At 42.1% G+C, this 20,280-nt stretch overlaps 1 protein-coding gene across 1 annotated transcript in view; it reads right to left on the bottom strand.

Annotated features, from left to right (window-relative positions):
* Positions 1-89: 89 nt before the first annotated feature.
* Positions 90-20,280, bottom strand: part of MRPL48 (mitochondrial ribosomal protein L48) — a 63,050-nt gene continuing 42,859 nt past the window's right edge. The window contains exons 5-8 of the mRNA XM_012456954.2: positions 14,677-14,846; positions 3,089-3,191; positions 1,446-1,535; positions 90-399 (exon numbers count right to left, since the gene is read on the bottom strand). Coding sequence (XP_012312377.2) covers positions 325-399; positions 1,446-1,535; positions 3,089-3,191; positions 14,677-14,846 — 438 coding nt within the window. The 3' untranslated portion in view covers positions 90-324. The remainder of the gene's footprint in view (positions 400-1,445; positions 1,536-3,088; positions 3,192-14,676; positions 14,847-20,280) is intronic.

Here is a 20,280-nt window from a genome sequence, read left to right as displayed (position 1 = left end):
TGGGATTACAGGCATGAGCCACCATGCCCAGCCCGAATCTCTTAAAGATACTCCACAGGATGAGCCAATTTCTCTAACACACATACATATACACATCAGTAGCAGATTTTTATTAGATGGAGGATAACAAGGGTTAGCTCATAGGTAAGTGGTAACAAATGGCAAATACAGCCATGCCACAGAGGAGTGCGGGCATTACTGGCTATGGGAATGGGTACTTGTGAAATCTAAAGGTCAGGTTTCCTGATGAACTCTGACCACCCAGTAAGCTTTTCTCCTTGGCACTCAATATGACCAGTGCTGGCATGAAAGGGTCTACAGTAGCTAGTTCAACTTAGCCAACAGTTCTTCCAGTTCTGGTCGAGCTTTGAATCTTCCCTTGAAGTCTTCTTCAGTGTGCTAAGGAGAAACAAAAGAAAATAAGTGGAAATTACGGCAGAGCTTTTAGTTACCCAAATATGCACAGCATCCAAAAAGGGCCCATAAGCCAGCTCTGTAGACAATCATTCAGATTCAAGTAACTTTTATTATCGACTATGTAGCAGACTTATATTAGATATTAGGGATTCAAACTTCAATCAGATTTCCTCCTTGCTTTCAATGAACTTACAGTCTGGTTAGAAAAGACAGATATATGAAGATTTAATGTCAAAAGGCTGTAACTGCCACAATAGAAGCATTTAAGAGAGGGATAGAATACCAAAATTATTTATTTACATGGGAAATAAAATAAACAGGGATTGGACTATTTTAAGTCAGCATGACCAGCACATGCTGTCCCTGTACCCAGATCTATGTGAAGACCAAATAACAACCAGAAGTTTGACAAGCATGGACTCAGAACAAGCAGAGCTGGATGGAGCAAATGGTACTAATCTAAGATGACCTGATAGATCTGTGTCAGAAGAAGGATCATCTTGGCAACTGGACCCAAATACTCAGTATTTAGGCTAAGATTCCTAATGTTCTCCAAGTTTTCCATGCCTGACCAAACATCCTTTATTGACTAGCATTCTTTATGAAATATATTCAGTCAGGCTACAGTCAAGCCTTGAAGGTCCAGGAAACTTTTCTCTAACATATATTTTCCTATTGGTGTTCTGCTTTATTACACTATATATTATCTTAAACCATGTTCTTTCTTCTACACAACTGCCTGAAAAAGGAGATAATTCTGGGGCCTCACAGGCTCACCACCAACATCAGGATGATGTGCTGAAAGTCAGCACTCATAGGCCACAAAGCATCATCCTTGATGCCTCAGAAGCTGGAATAATGATCACAGTGTCATCAGAGTGCAAGTCTTTAATAATTATTATTTAGGCTACATTACCCACATTTCTCTGTTCTTTCTAATTTTTGAGAAGCCAGGAAGTCCAGATGTTCTTATCCTTATTTTGAGCATACACAGGCCAGCAGGGGCCTCTTCTCAAATCAGCACTTACCTCCTTCACTAACAATCTGACTCCTTCAGGAAGATTGCTTTGGATTATTTCCAAGAAAATCTCTGCAAATGTAGCACTCAAACCGCTGATCTGCAAAATGAAAGGTGTTCTGTGGGGTGGGAGGAGCTAAAAACAAGGCAATTAGGCAGACATGGCATGGGTTCAAATGCCAGCTCCAGTAGAGTCTGGAGAGCCCAAGGGTGGAAGATTAACACCAAAACTGGTTTCTGAACCTGGCCTCTACAGGATTTCCCCTGCTATCTGCCAAGCTGCTGAGATGGTCAGTGCCAATATCTGCTCCCATGGGTATTAGATGTCATTACTGGACCAAGAGGCTTTAAAGTCCAGGGTCTTGGCCAGGGCATAGTGGCTCACGTCTGTAATCCCAGCACTTTGGGAGGCTGAGGCAGTCGGATCACTTGAGGTCGGGAGTTTGAGACCAGCCTGACCAACATGGAGAACGCCATCTCTACTAAAAATACAAAATTAGCTGGGTGTGGTAGCACATGTCTATAATCCCAACTGCTCAGGAAGGCTGAGGTAGGAGAATCACTTGAACCCAAGAGGCGGAGGTTGCGGCGAGCCAAGATCACGTTGTTGCACTCCAGCCTGGGCAACAATAGCGAAACTCCATCTCATAAATAAATAAATAAGAAATAAAGCCTGGCACGGTGGCTCACACCTGTAATCCCAGCACTTTGGGAGGCTGAGGCGGGTGGATCACCTGAGGTCAGGAGTTCAAGACCAGCCTGGCCAACATGGTGAAACCCCATCTCTACTAAAAATACAAAAAATTAGCTGGGTGTGGTGGCAGGCACCTGTAATCCCAGCTACTCAGGAGGCTGAGGCAGGAGAATTGCTTGAACCCAAGAGGTGGAGGTTGCGGTGAGCCGAGATCGTGCCATTGCACTCCAGCCTGGGTAACAAAAGCGAAACTCCGTCTCAAAAAAAAAAAAGGGGGATGATGTTAAAACTGGGGAAGCTGTGAATTTTTAATACCTCTGGGCACCCTCATGGTGGGTTGGCACTCGTCTTTATCTGCAGGAAGAAAAGAGGACAACTGCTAGAGATCAAAGGAAGCCAGCCACTGAGGGGTTTCAAGCAGGAAAATGATAGGATCACTTGGTATGGGAGTAAAGGGAAGTGGATGAATCTGAAAGATTTTTAGGAGGTAGAAGCTACAGAATTTGGTGAATGAATAGATATCAGAGGACAAAGAAAGGTGACACATTAGGCTCAAAGGTGGAGAATATTACAGAAAATGAGTCCCTCTATAACTAATCTTGCATAGACAGAGTGCAGGGAGAACACCTGTGGAACATCCAAGTCGGGAAGGCCAGTAGACAACCGAGTATCAAGCTTCAAGCCTCAGCCAGCAGATCAAGACTAGAGATGTATACATCAGTATTTTTTTTATACATCAGTATTAAATGATGGTCACTGAGGCCTGAGGAATGAATCAGACTGCATAGGGGGACGGTATTATAAAAGGAGAGATGGATGTGTCAAGAACTGAACCCTGCAGAACACCATCATTCAAGGGCAGGCAGGAGGAAGAAAAGAGCATGACAGAAGGGGAAAAAGTGGACAGAGACAAGAACCAAGAGAAGCAAATGCATTTTTGATTCTCTTGGAGTGCCTACCTGAACCACTCGCTCATGGATGGTAAGCACTGAGTCCAGGAACATTTTGCTGCCTTGGTCCTGCAACTGCAGCACTTCTAAGGTTTTGGTTGGTATCGCATAACTGTGGGAAGGAAGAGTCAGCTAATGTGAGTGTTCACTGAAGCCACCAACAACTTCAGTCATGGTAGTCCATAAGTATAGCCACTACTGCATGCACTAGTTCCTGGAATGTAGAGGATGCTTATCTGCAACCAGGAGCAAAGTAACTGGATCCCCCTTATCTCCTTCAAAAGTCTCTAAACTCCCTAAGCAAATACACAATGTTTAATGCAGTTCTGCATCTCTAATCATACTTAATACAACACTCTGAATAAAACCTGATGATTAATAAATAATTTGTTGCTACTGAAGAATAGCCCATTCTAAAAGAATCAAGTGGCCGGGTGTGGTGGTGCACACCTGTAATCCCAGGAATTTGGGAGGCCAGGGCAGCCAGATCACTTGAACTGGGGAATTCAAGACTAGCCTGAGCAAAACAGTGAGACCTTGTCTCTACAAATATACAAAAATTAGCTGGGTGTGGTGGCACGCTCCTGTAGTCCCAGCTGCTCAGGAGGCTGAGATGGGCAGATCATTTGAGCACAGGAGGTCAAGGATGCAGTGAGCCAACATTGTGCCACTGCACTCTAGCCTGGGCAACAGAGAGAGACCTTGTCTTAAACAAAAAAGAGGAAAAAAAAAGAATCGAGCTCATTACTAGGTATGCTTTGGAGACTAACCTTGGGTATTAAACCTGTTCTGGAGAAATAATGTATAAAAACTAAGTGTTCTGGGCCGGGTGTGGTGGCTCACGCCTGTAATCCCAGCACTTTGGGAGGCCGAGGCGGGTGGATCACGAGGTCAAGAGATTGAGACCATCCTGGTCAACATGGTGAAACCCTGTCTCTACTAAAAATATAAAAAATTAGCTGGGCATGGTGGCGCGTGCCTGTAATCCCAGCTACTCAGGAGGCTGAGGCAGGAGAATTGCCTGAACCCAGGAGGCGGAGGTTGCAGTGAGCTGAGATCGCGCCATTGCACTCCAGTCTGGGTAACGAGAGCAAAACTCCATCTCAAAAAAAAAAAAAACCTAAGTGTTCTACAACAGGATTTCTCAACGTCAGTGCTACAGACATTTTAGACCAGATAATTCTTCGCTGTAGGGGCTGACCTACACATCCATATACATCCCTCTACCCACTGGATATCTGCACTATTCCCCAAGTGGTGACAGTCAAAACCACCTCCAGACATTATTAATTTTCCCCTGAGGGGCGACTTCTGTCTCAGGTTGTAGAGTTTATGCTAACTAAAATCGGCTTCAGCATGTCTACATGTTGCAGTAAAAATAACATGGAACATGGAGTCAAGTGTTGGCCCTGCTACTTATTAGCAATATTTACTTAAGTAAGTCACTTCCCCCTCTGGGCCTCAGTTTCTTCATGTATAAATGGGATAACCATCTAGGCCTATATCCACAGAGAACGGTGAGAACCAGGTATGTTAATAAGACTGGACTAATGGCTACATGGAAATATGGTATTAGTGTTATGTTCATCTTATCAAAAAGTTCATAAAACTGAAGATAAATGAAATAATAATGACAGTAGGATTCCTAAATTTTCATATGTCACAAAATCATCACTTAATAAGCAAGCAGCATGGCCCTCTATAGGTGGACCTCTACAAAAGAAGTTTAGAGGCCAGGCACAGTGGCTCATGCCTGTAATCTCAGCACTTTGGGAGGCCGAGGCAGGTGGATCCCGAGGTCAGGAGTTTAGAAGGAATAGAAAGTGGATTAGAGACATGTCAGTCAGTCCTGGAGTTAAATATTGGCTCTGCCACTTATTACCTATTTGAACATGGAAATTCAGGTTTCTGAGTCTCCATTTCTTCTGCTATAAATTGAAAATACTAATACCTAATTCATAGAGTTATTGCAATGATTAAATGAGATCACATAAGTAATTGCCTGGCATACCATAAATGCAGTCAGTAAATGCAAGGTATTACAAATTCTTTCAGGCAGTCTTTCTAAATAACACCCCTACTGCTTTTCAGCATAATCTCTGATCTCTTCTTCAAATTCAAATATAGTAATAACTTTTCAATATAAAAAAATGGGGACAGCTGGGCGCGGTGGCTCACACCTGTAATCCCAGCACTTTGGGAGGCCAAGGTGGGTGGATCACAAGGTCAAGAGATCGAGACCATCCTGCTCAACAAGGTGAAACCCCATCTTTACTAAAAATACAAAAAAAATTAGCTGGGCATGGTGGCGTGTGCCTGTAATCCCAGCTACTCAGGAGGCTGAGGCGGAGAATTGCCTGAACCCAGGAGGCGGAGGTTGCAGTGAGCCGAGATTGCCCCATTGCACTCCAGCTTGGGTAACAAGAGCGAAACTCCGTCTCAAAAAAAAAAAAATGGGACATAATCATAGACTTCTTATGGATGACCAAGTGAAATAATTGTTTCAGAAAAGCAAAAAGCACCCTAAAATACTATTTTTCTTTTTTGGCATTCTGCAGATAGGACTGACTGACTAAAGTGGGAATTGTCCATTCCTGCCACTAATCATGGGTTTTATTCTTTAACACTTACTTCAGCAAGATTTCATTGATTTATTTACTTATTCACTCAACAAACATTTACTAACACCCTGCTCTGTTCTAGGCACCCTGATGGGCAATAAGAAGTCTATGACGCCAGGCGTGGTGGCTCCCACCTATAATGTGAGCACATTGGGAGGCCAAGACAGGAAGATTGCTTGAGTCCAGAAGTTCAAGACTAGCCTGGGCAACCTAGTGAGACTCTGTCTCTATTTACAAAAAAAAAAAAGTCAGCTGGGCATGATGGCTCACGCCTGTAATCCCAGCACTTTGGGAGCCTGAGGCAGGTGGATCACCTGAGGTCAGGAGTTCAAGACCAGCCTGGCTAACATGGTAAAAACCTGTCTTTACTAAAAATATAAAAATTAGCCAAGTGTGGTGGTGAGTGCCTGTAGTCCCAGCTCTTGGGAGGCTGAGGCAGGAGAATCGCTTGAACCTGGGAGGTGGAAGTTTCAATGAGCTGAGATCATGTCACCTCACCCCAGCCTGGGTGACAGAGCAAGACTCAGTCTCCAAAAAGAGGTCTATGCTTTCAAGAAGCTCACTCTGAGTGTTTTTTTTTTTTTTTTTTGAGACGGAGTTTCGCTCTTGTTACCCAGGCTGGAGTGCAATGGCGCGATCTCGGCTCACCGCAACCTCCACCTCCTGGGTTCAAGCAATTCTCCTGCCTCAGCCTCCTGAGTAGCTGGGATTACAGGCATGCGCCACCACACCCAGCTAATTTTTTGTATTTTTAGTAGAGACGAGGTTTCACCATGTTGACCAGGATGGTCTCGATCTCTTGACCTCGTGATCCACCCGCCTCGGCCTCCCAAAGTGCTGGGATTACAGGCATGAGCCACCATGCCCAGCCCTCACTCTGAGTGTTTTAAAGAGCTAGGCAAGTATACAAACATTGTACTACAGTAAGACAAAGGCAATAATAGGGATGTGCCAAATACCATGGGGACAAGACGGGGAGGAAAGGGAGGCTCAGGGAAGGCTTCATAGGAGGTAGTCATTTATCAAGAGGTAGAACAGGCCTTTATGTATGTAAGAGTACATACAGGTTTTGTTTTTGTTTTTGTTTGTTTTAGTATCTATAGTATTCTGTATCTTCCAAATTTTCTGCAATAAATATTGCTATGATGATCAGACAGTAAAACGAAAGGAAAGAAACGAAAGAACTGAATTTTAGGAGTCAACCTAACATGACAAAATAATGCTATTTGGGGGAGTATTGCTGAGAAAGGGACACAAGGAAGTCTGCTGGAGTGTTGGGGAGCTTCACTTTATAAAAGTTATACTGCAATTTTTTTTTTTTTTGAGACAGAGTCTCACTGTATCACCAGGTTGGAGTGCCGTGGCGCAATCTCAGCTCACTGCAACCTGTACTTTCCGGGTTCAAGCAATTTTCCTGCCTCAGCCTCCCAAGTAGCTGGGACTACACATGCACACCACCATGCCTGGCTAATTTTTGTATTTTTAATAGAGACAGGGTTTCACCATGTTGGCCAGGATGGTCTCAATCTCTTGACCTCATGATCCCGTCTGCCTTGGCCTCCCAAAGAGCTGGGATTACAGGTGTGAGCCACCACATCTGGCCTATACTTCAATTTTTAAAAATGTAAATAGATTTTTTTAAAAGAAGAGTAGCCTCACAGCGAGTGAGCTGAGAGATGCTTTTACTCTCAGCAGGAGATTTCCGTCTCCTCAGACAGCTGCTTGGCAAAGGATGCAGGCAAATTAAGGGAACCACATGAGAGGCTCTTCCTCGCCTCTCCTGGGTGAATTGTAGCTGCAGCAGTGCAAACCATTTAGAGAACAAAAGCTGGCATCCTGCTGTCTAGCCCAATTCCATCTCAAGGTCACGGCCATCATCTCTACCCACTCTCCCGAGGAAAAATGGATCAAGATGAAATGAAAATCAGAAAAAAAGAATTTCATCTTTGAAAGGCTGGGCAGTGAGATTGCCTAACAATACAATAGTCTGAAAACCTCAATCAATACAGAGAATTGAGTTGCTAAAAACAAACAGCTCTTTCTGCTCTGAGCTGTTTGGAGCAAAGAGCTAGCAAAGAAAGAGGCAAAAAACAGCACATCATTCATCCTGCTGTTCTAGGAATCATGTCTGCCATGTCTTTTAGAATTCAATCCAAATCAACAAGTCTTTATTCAATGCCTACTATGTGTCAGGTACTAGGCAAGATCTTGGGTTAGGCCACTAATGAAGACAGAAACAGTCCTTGCCTTGCTAAGCTTAGAGTCTAATAGGAAAGACCAATAATAGTCAAGTAATTAATTACAAGGTCAAGGAGTGTATGTTATAAAAGGGCAGTTAAATACCTTTTATGTCTTCTAAATAAAGACCTAACTTAATGAGGTTCCCTGAAGTAACATTCAAGATGAACCCTAAGAAAACAAAAAAAGTAATTTTAAAAAAAGAGGACACCTAAGAAAAAAGTAGTAGAGGCTAGTTAGATGAAGAGGGGAAGAGCATATGCAAAGGTCCTGAGGTGGAAAGGGACAAAAACAAAGTCAGTGTAACTGGAGGTAGAGGGAGGTGGGGAGGGAAGTGTGAAGAGGAGCAGGACACCCTGGAGCACCTAGGAAGCTACATGAGAAACTTTCATTGTGATCCTAAGGGAGTGGGAAGCCATTGAAGGATTTCAAGCAGGAGAGTGACATAATCATATTTCCACCTAGAAAGATCACCCTAAATGCTGTTTGGAGAACCAGTTAGAAGAATAGAGAATTAGGGGAAAAAAGTAGGGTTTTTTGGTTTTTGTTTTGAGATAGTTTCACTCTTGTTGCCCAGGCTGGAGCGTAATGGCAAATCTCGGCTCACTGCAGCCTCAGACTCCTGGGTTCAAGGGATTTTCCTGCTTCAGTCTCCCAACTAGCTGGGACCATATGCATGCATCACTAGGCCTGGCTAATTTTTTTGTATTTAGTAGAGACAGGGTTTCACCATGTTGGTCAGGCTGGTCTCTAACTCCTAACCTCAGGTGATCCACCCTCCTCGGCCTCCCAAGTGCTCGGATTACAGATGTGAGCCACCGTGCCTGGCCAAAAAAAAGTAGGTTTAACTCCAGAACTTGCCACTTATTAGGTGTAGGACTATGGGCAAGCTTCTATAATTATAATAATAATTAGTAATAATAATAGCAGTCAATAGTTGCTGGACATAGTTCTAGGCACTTTATATATATTAGCTCCCTTAATTTTCACTATACTCTTTTAAGGCAGGTGCTTTTATTAACCACATTTTACAGATGAGGAAACCAAGACACAAAGGGGTTGAGCAAACTGCCCAATGTCATACAGTAAGAATGCAGCAGAGCAAGAGTAAAACTCAGGCAGTTTGGCTCCAGTGTTGATACTTTAATCTACTGTGTACAAGGTGTTTGAGTTAAATAATACACAAAAAATGTACTTAGCTTGTTCAGAGTGCCTCACTGATAGTAGGTGCTCAACAAATGTAACTGCCTTTCTGATTTCACTTAAATGCAGCCAGAGCATTTTATGGCTGAGTTTTTTAAAGAAACTTTTTTTGACTACATAGTCTTTTAATCTATAATCCAGGAGTATACAACCATGCAGCACTGATCACTTAGCCAGATGTAAAATAAACTAGCTTCTTACCACAGCTACCCTATAAACATTGCAACTAGGCTGGGCACAGTGGCTCATACCTATAATCCTAGCACTTTGGGAAGCCAAGGCAGGAGGATCACTTGAGATCAGGAGTTCAAGACCAGCCTGGCCAACATGGTGAAACCCCATCTCTACTAAAAATACAAAAATTAGCCAGGAGTGATAGTGGCGGGAACCTGCAGTCCCAGCTACTCAGGAGGCTGAGGCAGGAGTCAAAGGTTGCAGTGAGCCAAGATCATGCCACGGCACTCCAGCCTGGGCAACAGAATAAGACTCTTGACTCAAACAAACAAAACATGGCAACTATTCCCTCCAAAATGACCCTAATCTTATGTGAACACACCAGCTGTGGGGGAACCAGAAACCTAGCTATTTGGCAAAAAGTAAAAGCCAAAAGAAAAATAGAAATTCAGTGGTTAGTTGATGGAAGCAGGAAATTCAGTGCCCTTCACTGTAAAAGCGGCATCTCTAAAAAAGAGTCCTAAAAATTTCAAACACAATTCCAAGAACTGATCCACTGTAGGTATGATAACATTCTGTGAATGACATTTAATGCTCTTTGCCACCAACCTTTAAAGAAGCTATCTCTAATTCCTGCCAGCTGAAAAAAAATTCTTAATTATTACAACAATAACATTAGTAACAGAATGTTTACAATGTGCCAGTGTCTGTACTAAGAGCTGTCATGTACCATCTTGTTTAATTTTCAGAACTCAAAGAAACAGAAAAATGTATCATCCTCATTATATAGATAAGGAAACGGAGGCTCAAAATTTCCCAAGGTCATATTGCTAATAACTGATAGAGCTAAAACATGAATGTCAGCAATTTGATTCAAGAGCTTGTACTCTTTTTTCTTTAATGTGTAATTTTTGTGGGTACATAGCAGGTATATATATTTATAGGGTATATGGGATATTTTGATACAGGCACATAATGCGTAATAATCACATCAGGGTAAATGGGGTATCCATCACCTCAAGCATTTATCCTCTGTGTTACAAACAATCCAACTATACTCATTTAGTTATCTGTAAATGTACAATTAAATTGTTGACTATAGTCACCCTATTGTGCCATCAAATATTAGATCTGATTCAATCTTTCTAGTTTTTGGTACCCATTAACCATCCTCATTTCTCCTCAAACCCCTACTGTCCTTCCCAGCCTCTGGTAACCATCATACTACTCCCTATCTCTGTGAGTTCAATTGTTTTTAATTTTAGTGCCCACAAATAAATGAGAACATGCAATGTTTGTCTTTCTGTGCCTGGCTTATTTCACTTAACAACCTCCAGTTCCATCTATGTTGTTGCAAATGACAGGATCTCATTCATTTTTATGGGTGAATAGTACTCCATTGTGTGTATGTACCACATTTTCTTTATCCATTCACCTGTTGACAGACACTTCAGTTGCTTCCAAATCTTGGCTATTGTAAATAGTGTGCAATAAACATGGTAATGCAGATATCTTTTCGATATACTGATTTCCTTTCTTTGGGGTTTTTACCTAGCAGTGGGATTGCTAGATCATATGGTAGCTCTATTTTTAATTTTTTGAGGAACTTCCAAACTGTTCTCCATAGTAGTCGTACTAATTTTCAATCCCATCAACAGTGTAGGAAAGTTCCTTTTTCTCTACATCCTCATCAACATTGTTATTGCTGTCTTTTGGATAAAAGCCATTTTAGCTGGGGTGAGATGATATCTCACTGTAGTTTTGATTTGCATTTCTCTGATGATCAATGATGTTGAGCACTTCTTTTTTTTAATTTTGTCCAATTCTTTGTTCAAAATGCCACTGAGCACTTTTTCATATGCCTGTTTGCCATTTGTATGTCTTCTTTTAAGAAATGTCTATTGAGATCTTTTGCCCATTTTTAAACTAGATTATTAGGTTTTTTGTTTGTTTGTTTGTTGTTGTTTTGCTGTAGAGTTGTTTGAGCTCTTTATATATTCTGGTTATTAATCCCTTGTCAGCTAGATAGCTTGAAAGTATTTTCTCTCATTCTGTGGACAGAGCTTGTACTCTTAACCACATGTTATTTCAAGTGTGGTCCATAGACAAGCTGCCAGTGAACAGCCTAATTGTCATTGGTCCATGACAGACAAGAAATGTGCAACCAGTCACTAAACAAACCGTTTGATTCAGCCAAGTTTTTACTTAACACCAAGACTTTCCTAATGAGGAAACAAAGTATTAATGTACATTTTGGCATAAGCTCCTGAGATATCTTCTCAAAACGGTACTTTGAGAAGCATTACTCTAAATTACTGCTGCCTCTTTGAGCTGTAATTGCAGTTTATCTTTTACATTATGTTATAATTATGTTTCTCAGTGTGTATATACATGCATGTATGTGTGCAGGCACTGTGTGTATGTTCCCTGAAACTAAGGAGGTTCACCTTAATATCTCCCAGAATGTCTAGTGCACTGCTCACCACATAGCAAGAAGAAGCTCAATAAATAGTTTTTGAATTAATTCATTAAAAGGACTTTCATTAGTTTAGGAAATGTACACCACACAACTGGATTGTATAGTGATATTCAAGAACCTGTAATTCTTTCAATCATGACTGAATGTCTCCCACATGGCGGGCCTTGTACTGGGTGCTAAAGAAACAAAGAACACAGTCCCCATCCAGAAGGAATGCACCGTCAGAGGGAAGAGGAACTGCCACATGAATAGATCATTCAAGCCCAGAGCACTAAGTGACATGAGGTATGTGTCAAGTGCTGAAAGAGGAACCAACTGTCTGGGGCATCAGAAAGAGATAAAGCATATTTTTAGGTTTAAAAGAATTGAAGTACTGTCAGCTGTGAGAGCTAAAGTCACAGCTTATTATCAAATTTTTTAAAGAACATTTTTACCATAGTTGGACTATAATGTATAAAGGTTTAAAAGTTCAAATTTGGCTGAAGGACTTAAAATAAGACCCTGCATAACTGAAAATACTTGTCAGGCAGAACTGGTTTTAAATCCAGGCAAGTTACTGGTTCTGTGCTTTTGGCCTTTGTAAGCCTTGATTTCCACATCTGTAAAATGGGAATATACTACTATCTAATGAGTAAGAAAGTATAATTTTTGTTTGTTCATCTGGTGGTGCCCAGTGGCAGTGTGAACTTGAGGAGTTCACCCAGTTCCAGGAATTAATCAAAGTGATGAAGACAATTGATGACAGAATAATATATAAATTAAACACTAAGTTTCCAACAACTTCCTCTGCAGAGAAAATTGATGCCGGCCAAACCTGTAAATAACTTTATGGGTCTTTGATGGCAGCTCTTGCCATTAGGAACAAAATCATAAAAAATTGTATAGCCCAGACCTCAGAAGTAGGAAAAAACCACCAAGAATAGAGAGAAAAGAATTTGGACAATTTAATGTTATTAAAGCAACTTAGAAAGGAGTAGACAAGGCCGGGCGTGGTGGCTCACGCCTGAAATTCCAACACTTTGGGAGGCCGAGGCAGGCGGATCACAAGGTCAGGAGATCGAGACTATCCTGGCCAACGTGGTGAAACCCTGTCTCTACTAAAAATACAAAAAAATTAGCTGGGCGTGGTGGTGTACACCTGTAGTCCCAGCTACTTGGGAGGCTGAGGCAGGAGAATTGCTTGAATCCAGGAGGCAGAGATTTCAGTGAGCTGAGATCATACTACTGCACTACAGCCTAGGTGACAGTGTCAGACTCTGTCTCAAAAAAAATAAAGAAAAGTTTTGTTATTAAAATAATTTTGACTCAGTGTAAAAAAAAAAAAGAAAGTATAAATTTTGCCATATCCATATCCACATACTATGCCATATATTACCTTGCTACAGTGACAGACTACCTAAGTTACCTTTTTGTTGTTGTTTTTAAGACAGGCTCTCAGCCAGGCACGGTGGCTCACGCCTGTAATCCCAGCACTTTGGGACGCCAAGGCGGGAGGGTCACGAAGTCAAGAGATCGAAACCATCTTGGCCAACATGGTGAAACCCGTCTCTACTAAAATTACAAAAATTAGCCATGCGTGGTGGCACGCACCTGTAATCCCAGCTCCTCAGGAGGCTGAGGCAGGAATTGCTTGAACCTGGGAGGCAAAGGTTGCAGTGAGCCAAGATCGTGCCATTGCACTCTATCCTGGGTGACAAAGTGAGCCTCCATCTCAAACAAACAAACAAAAAGGACAGGCTCTCACTTTGTTGCCCAGGCTGGAATGCAGTGGCACGATCTTGGCTCACTGCAACCTCTGCCTCTCAGGCTTAAACAATAATCCTTGCCTCAGCCTCTCAAGTGGTACAGACAGACTACAGGCACACACCACCATGCCCAGTTTTTCTATTTTTTGTATTTTTTATGTAGAGACAGGATTTCACTATGTTGCCCAGGCTGATCTCAAACTCCTGAGCTCAAGTGGTCCATGCTCCTCAGCCTCCCAAAGTGCTGGGATTACCAAGGTGTGGGCCACTATGCCCAAGCCTTGGCAGTTTCTTATAAAATCAAACATACACTTCATTTACTATTTGACCCAGCAGTCACACTCCTAGAGAAAGGAAGACGTGTGTTCTATTCATAATTGCCCAAAACTGACAACTCACGGCAGTCTCCACCTCCTGGACTCAAGCTATCCTCCCACCTCACCCTCCTGAGTAAGTGGGATTACTGGCACATGCCACCATTTTGTCATTTGTAGAGACGAGGTCTAATTTTGTTATTTGTAGAGATGAGGTCTCTCAAACTCCTGGGCTCAAGTGATCCTCCCACCTTAGCCTCTCAAAGTCCTGGGATTACAGGTGTGAGCCACTGCGCCCAGCCAGAGTTTCATTTTTATAAGATGAAAAGCATTATGGAGATGGATGGTGGTGATGCTTCTATAACATTATGAATGCATTTGATATCACTAAACTGTACAGTTAAAAATAGTTAAGATGGTAACTTTATGTTATGTGTATTTTACCACAATAAAAAAAAAAACTTGCAAAAACATGGATGAATGTCAGACACATTATGCTTGGTGAAAGAGGCCAGCCACAAACAGCTACATACTGTGTGATTTCATTTATATGAAATTCTGGAGAAGTTAAAACAATAAGGGCAGAAAATTGGTGAGTGGTTGCCAGGGACTTGAGTGGGGAAGAGGGAGAAAACTGACTACACCAGGCACCAAGGAACTTTTCAGGTTAATAGCACTATACTATATTTTTCTTGTGTCAAATTATATACCTAAAAAGAGTTAATTTTACTACATTTAACTATATCTCAAAAGCCTAGTTTAACAAAAAAGCAGAGCATTCTACCCACACCAAGAACATCCCATACAAAAGCATCCTTCATACCTTTCTTCGACTTTAATGGAGAGAGAGTTGCAGAGGTTGTGAACATACTGGGCATAACTTTCTGCCTGGGTCATGTCATATGCAGTCAGATGAATGTTTAAAACCCCATATTCATAATCTGTCCCCAGATTAATGGGTCTCACTTCCACTTTTCCCCTCTTCTTCTTGGGCTAAAGAAAAAACAAAAGAGAAAGAAAATAAATTAACATATTATACAAGAAATTCTAATAATACTACCTTGATATTTTTAAAAGTCAATCTTTCTAATAAATTTGTTCACGTTTTGCTCTCGGGTTACCCTACCTACAAACTGAAGTTCTCCTGTGAAGGAATGGGCAACTTCCCTCATCAGTCTGGACTGTGACATCAACCAATGCAAGGAGAGAGAATATTGCTGTCATTACTTGAATACATGAATGACTAGAACATGAATACATGTGACTGTCTTCTGCTATTTCCTTGTTTTGAGATTCACTTCCCATTTCTGGCCTTCTATTACTATTTGTCAACTGATGGGGTTGTGTCAGATTAAAATATTCTTTTTTTTTTTGGAGACAGTCTCACTCTGTCACTCAGGCTGGAGTGGCAGTGGTGTGATCTCAGCTCACTGCAACCTCCTCCTCCCCAGTTCAAGCAATTCTCATGCCTCAGCCTCCTAAACAGCTGGGACTACAGGCGCCCGCCACCACGCCCGGCTAATTTTTTTTTTTTTTTGTAGAGATCAAGTTTCACCATGCTGCCTAGGTCAGTCTCAAACTCCTGAGCTCAGGCAATCCACCTGCCTCAGCCTCCCAAAGTACTAGGATTACAGGCATAAGCACCATGCCTGGTGTGGATTAAAATATTCCTAACCCATAGATGAATTAAGGGTTACATGAGCTCCCCAGTTTATTTTTTTTGAGACAGAGTTTCACTCACTCTTGTCTCCCAGGCTGGAGTGCAATGGCACAGTTTCAGCTCTCTGCAATCTCCACCTCCCAGGTTCAAGTGATTCTCCTGCCTTAGCCTCCTGAGTAGCTGGGATTACAGGTGCCCACCACCATGCCTGGCTAATTTTTATAATTTTAGTAGAGACAAGGTTTCACCATGTTGGCCAGACTGGTCTTGAACTCCAGACCTCAGATGATTTGCCTGCCTTAGCCTCCCAAAGTGCTGGGATTACCAGTGTGAGCCACTGCACCCAGCCAAGCCCCAAAATTTATATGCAGAATTTTACATGTACATGTTTCTGAGGAGAGAATCCTGAGTTTTTTTTTTTTTTTGAGACGGAGTTTTGCTCTTGTTACCCAGGCTGGAATGCAATGGCGAGATCTCGGCTCACTGCAACCTCCGCCTCCTGGGTTCAGGCAATTCTCCTGCCTCAGCCTCCTGAGTAGCTGGGATTACAGGCACGTGCCACCATGCCCAGCTAACTTTTTGTATTAGTAGAGACGGGGTTTCACCATGTTGACCAAGATGGTCTCAATCTCTTGACCTCGTGATCCACCCGCCTCGGCCTCCCAAAGTGCTGGGATTACAGGTGTGAGCCACCGTGCCCGGCCCGAGAATCCTGACTTTTATCAGAATCATGAAAAAAATTAACAGAAAAGAATCTCAGCATTAGTTCTCTTCTACTTCTAGCTCGAAATTCTACAATTGTCTACACAGCATTCCTTTTGAGAACTGAGAGGTAGATTATTATATTTCTTTTTTTTTTTTTAAAGATGGGGTTTCCATGTTGGCCAGGCTGGTCTTGAACTCCTGACCTCAAGTGATCTGCCCACCTCAGCCTCCCAAAGTGCCGGGATTACAGGCATGAGCCACCACACCCGGCCTAGATTATTATATTTCTTCCTTTTTCTGTCATATAATATATTGCTTTACTATGTATCAACTGACGTAGGCTGCTGTAAAAAGTTAAAATGAAGGCTGGTGCAGTGGCTCACACCTGTAATCCCAACACTCTGGGAGGCCGAGGCGGGCAGATCATGAGGTCAGGAGTTTGAGACCAGCCTGGCCAACATGGTGAAACCCTGTCTCTACTAAAGATATAAAAAATTAGCCGGGCATAGTGCCACACACCTGTAATACCAGCTACACAGGAGGCTGAGGCAGAAGAATGCTTGAACCTGGGAGGCGGAGGTTGCAGTGAGTCAAGATTGGGCCATTGCACTCCAGCCTGGGCGAGAGGCGAGACTCAGTCTTTAAAAAAAAAAAAAAAGTTACAATGAAGCCTAGAAAATATTTAACACAACATAGATCAGAAAGAAGAAAGCATCTCAACTGAAAATAATCTAACATAAATGCCCATAAAGAGAAGGATTTATGGCTGGGTGGAGTGGCTCACACCTGTAATCCCAGAACTTTGGGAGGCCAAGACAGGAGGATCACTTGAGCTAAGGGGTTCAAGAGCAGCCCTGGCAACAGAGCTACATCCCGACTCTACAAAAAAAATTTCTTAATTAGCTGGGCATGGTGACAAGTGCCTGTAATCCCAGCTACTCAGGAGACTGAGGTGGGATGATGGCTTGAGTCTGAGAGGTTGAGGCTGCAGTGAGCCGTGGTCATACAACTGCACTCCAGCCTGGGCCACAATGAGCACCTGTTTAAAAAAAAAAGGGGGGAGACTTACTAAGTAAATTATGCAGCTGTAAAAAGAAGTAAGAAACCACTCCATTATGTACAGACACTGGAAAGGTCTTTAAGATGAAATAAATGATAAAAGCAAACTGTAGACTAAAGTGTTCAAAATGTTGCCACATATATAAATGGGGGAGCTAGCCCCTAGATATGTCACTGAGGTTGAAGGCAAAAAAAAGAGAGAGAGAAAGAAATGAGGCAGCTAGAAGAGAACAGATGTGTGTGTGCATGTGTGTACATACATACATACTTACCTGATTGCATATTTTAAAAATATCTCTGGAAGCATGTACAAAAATATTAGCATCAGCTGGACACAGTGGCTCACGCCTATAATCCCTGCACTTTGGGAGGATGAGGAGGCAGATTGCTTGAGCCTAGGAGTCTGAGACCAGCCTGGACAACATGGCAAAACCCCATCTCTGCAAAAAACACAAAAATTAGACAGATGTGGTGATGTACACCTGTAGTCCCAACAACTTGGGAGGCTGAGACAGGAAGATCGCTTGAGCCTGGGAGGCAGAGGTTGCAGGGAGTAGTGACTGAGCCACTGCACTCCAGCCTGGGCAATAGAGTGAGACCATGTCTCAAAAGCAAAAATAAAAACAACCCCACCCCCCCAACCTCCGCCAAAAAACTAGTATAATTGGCTGCTTGTGAGGGAACTAGCTGGCTGAGGCCTGGGGGTAGGAATGAGCATTTTAAACTATTTTCTTCTATTTAAAAAAATTTTTAAGAATGTAAATATTTTATCAATCTAAAATTAGAATCTTAAAATCATAATGTTTGAAAGTTTTTTTTCCTTTTTTTCTTTTCTTTTCTTTTTTTTTTTTGAGATGGAGTTTCGCTCTTCTTACCCAGGCTGGAGTGCAATGGCGCGATCTCGGCTCACCGCAACCTCCGCCTCCTGGGTTCAGGCAATTCTCCTGCCTCAGCCTCCTGAGTAGCTGGGATTACAGGCACGTGCCACCATGCCCAGCTAATTTTTTTTTGTATTTTTAGTAGAGACGGGGTTTCACCATGTTGACCAGGATGGTCTCGATCTCTTGATCTTGTGATCCACCTGCCTTGGCCTCCCAAAGTGCTGGGATTACAGGCGTGAGCCACCACGCCCGGCCCTTGAAATTTTTTAGTAAATTTTTATTGTAACATATTAATACGCAAAAATACATAAATAAGTTACACAGCTCAATAAATTTTCACAACGTGAAACTACCTCTGTAATGAGTACCCTAGACAAGAAACAGATTGCTACGAGTACCCTAAAAGGTCTCCTTTCCCCAAATTAGTAACCACTGTCCTGACTTATAAAACAATAGAGTTATTTTGCATGTTTTAAAAATTCATGAAAATGGAATGATAGATACATTCTCTTTTGTGTCTTCTTTCATTCATTAGGTTCATAAGATTCACCAGACATTACTTGGAATGGCAATTCTTTCCTTCTCATGTGCTACTAGTCTCCACTGTATGAATATGCCACAATTTATTTATCCTTCCTACTGTTGGTGGAAATTTGGGTTATTTCCAGTAATGGGGCCATTACAAATAGTAAGGCAACCAATGTTCTAGTATGTATCTTTTAGTGAACATATTATCCATTTCTGTTGGGGGTATACCTGGGAACTGAACTACTGAGTTATAGAGTAGGCACAGGTTCCTCCTTAATAGATACTCTCAGTTTTACAGAGTAGTTTCCAATTTAGACTTCCACCAGCAGTGTATGAGAGTTCTAATTGCTCTACATTCTTGCCAATACTTAGAAAACAGTTTAGTCAGGTTTTCTGGTTGGTTTCTTTGTTTTAGCCATTTTGGTTGGATACGTAGTGGTAATACAATGAGGATTTTTTGTTTTGTTTTGTTTTGAGACAGAGTCTCGTTCCATCGCCAGGCACCAGGCTGGAGTGCAATGGCGCGATCTCAGCTCACTGCAACCTCCACCTCCTAGGTTCAAGCAATTCTCCTGCCTCAGCCTCCTGAGTAGCTGGGACTACAGGCACGTGCCACCATGCCCAGCTAATTTTTGTATTTTTAGTAGAGACGGGGTTTCACCATGTTGGCCAGGATGGTCTCGATCTCTTGACTTTGCTATCTTCCTGCTTTGGCCTCCCAAAGGGCTGAGATTACAGGCATGAGCCACCATGCCTGGCGCAATGAGGTTTTAACTAGCATTTTCTTTATGTCTATTGAGCCTGAGCGCCTTCCCATATGATTACTGGCTATTTGGATACTGCCTTTTGTCATCTGCCTATTCAAGTATTTTCCTCATTTTAAAAATTGATTTGTCTGCCTTTCTCTTATTGATTTGCAGAGGCTGTTTACATATTCTAAACATGATCCTTTGTAAATCCTACAAATACCTTCTCCCTCTCTGTACCTTCTCTTTTTATTTTATTTTAAAATTATTTTTATTTTTATTTTTATTTTTTGTAAGACCAGGATCTTACTCTGTTGCCCAGGCTGGAGTTCAGTGGCCCAATCACAGCTTACTGCAGCCTTGACCTCCTAGGTTCAAGTGATCCTCACACCTCAACCTCCCGAGTAGCTGGGATTACAGGCATGAGCCATTATATCCAAATAATTTTTGTATTTTTTTTTTTATAGAGACAGGGTCTTTCCATGTTGCCCAGGCTGTTCTCAAACTCCTGGTTTCAAGTGATCCGCCAGCCTCAGCCTCCCAAAATATTCAGATTACAGGCAGAAGCCATAGCTTCCAGCCCCCTTTTGACTTTATGATGGTATATTTTGATAAGAAGTTCTTTTTTTATTTGTATTTCTTTCTTTCTTTTTATTTTTTTTTGGTTTAACTTGTCACTGATGAAGCTCAGATTTTTTTTTAAGGACAGTGTCTCACTGTGTTGCCCAGGTTGGAGTGCAGTGGCGCAACTGTAGCTCACTGCAGCCTGGAACTCCTGGTCTCAAGTGATCCTCCTGCCTCAGCCTCCCAAGTAGCTGGGACTACAGTGCACATTACCATGCCTGGCT

This window comes from Aotus nancymaae, unplaced genomic scaffold (genome assembly GCF_030222135.1).
Source record: "Aotus nancymaae isolate 86718 unplaced genomic scaffold, 86718_ANA_hifiasm-v0.15.2.pri h1tg000059l, whole genome shotgun sequence".
NCBI classification, from domain to species: domain Eukaryota; kingdom Metazoa; phylum Chordata; class Mammalia; order Primates; family Aotidae; genus Aotus; species Aotus nancymaae.
The sequence above is the reverse complement of the archived record's forward strand: the minus strand, read 5'-3'. Positions and strand labels throughout refer to the sequence as shown.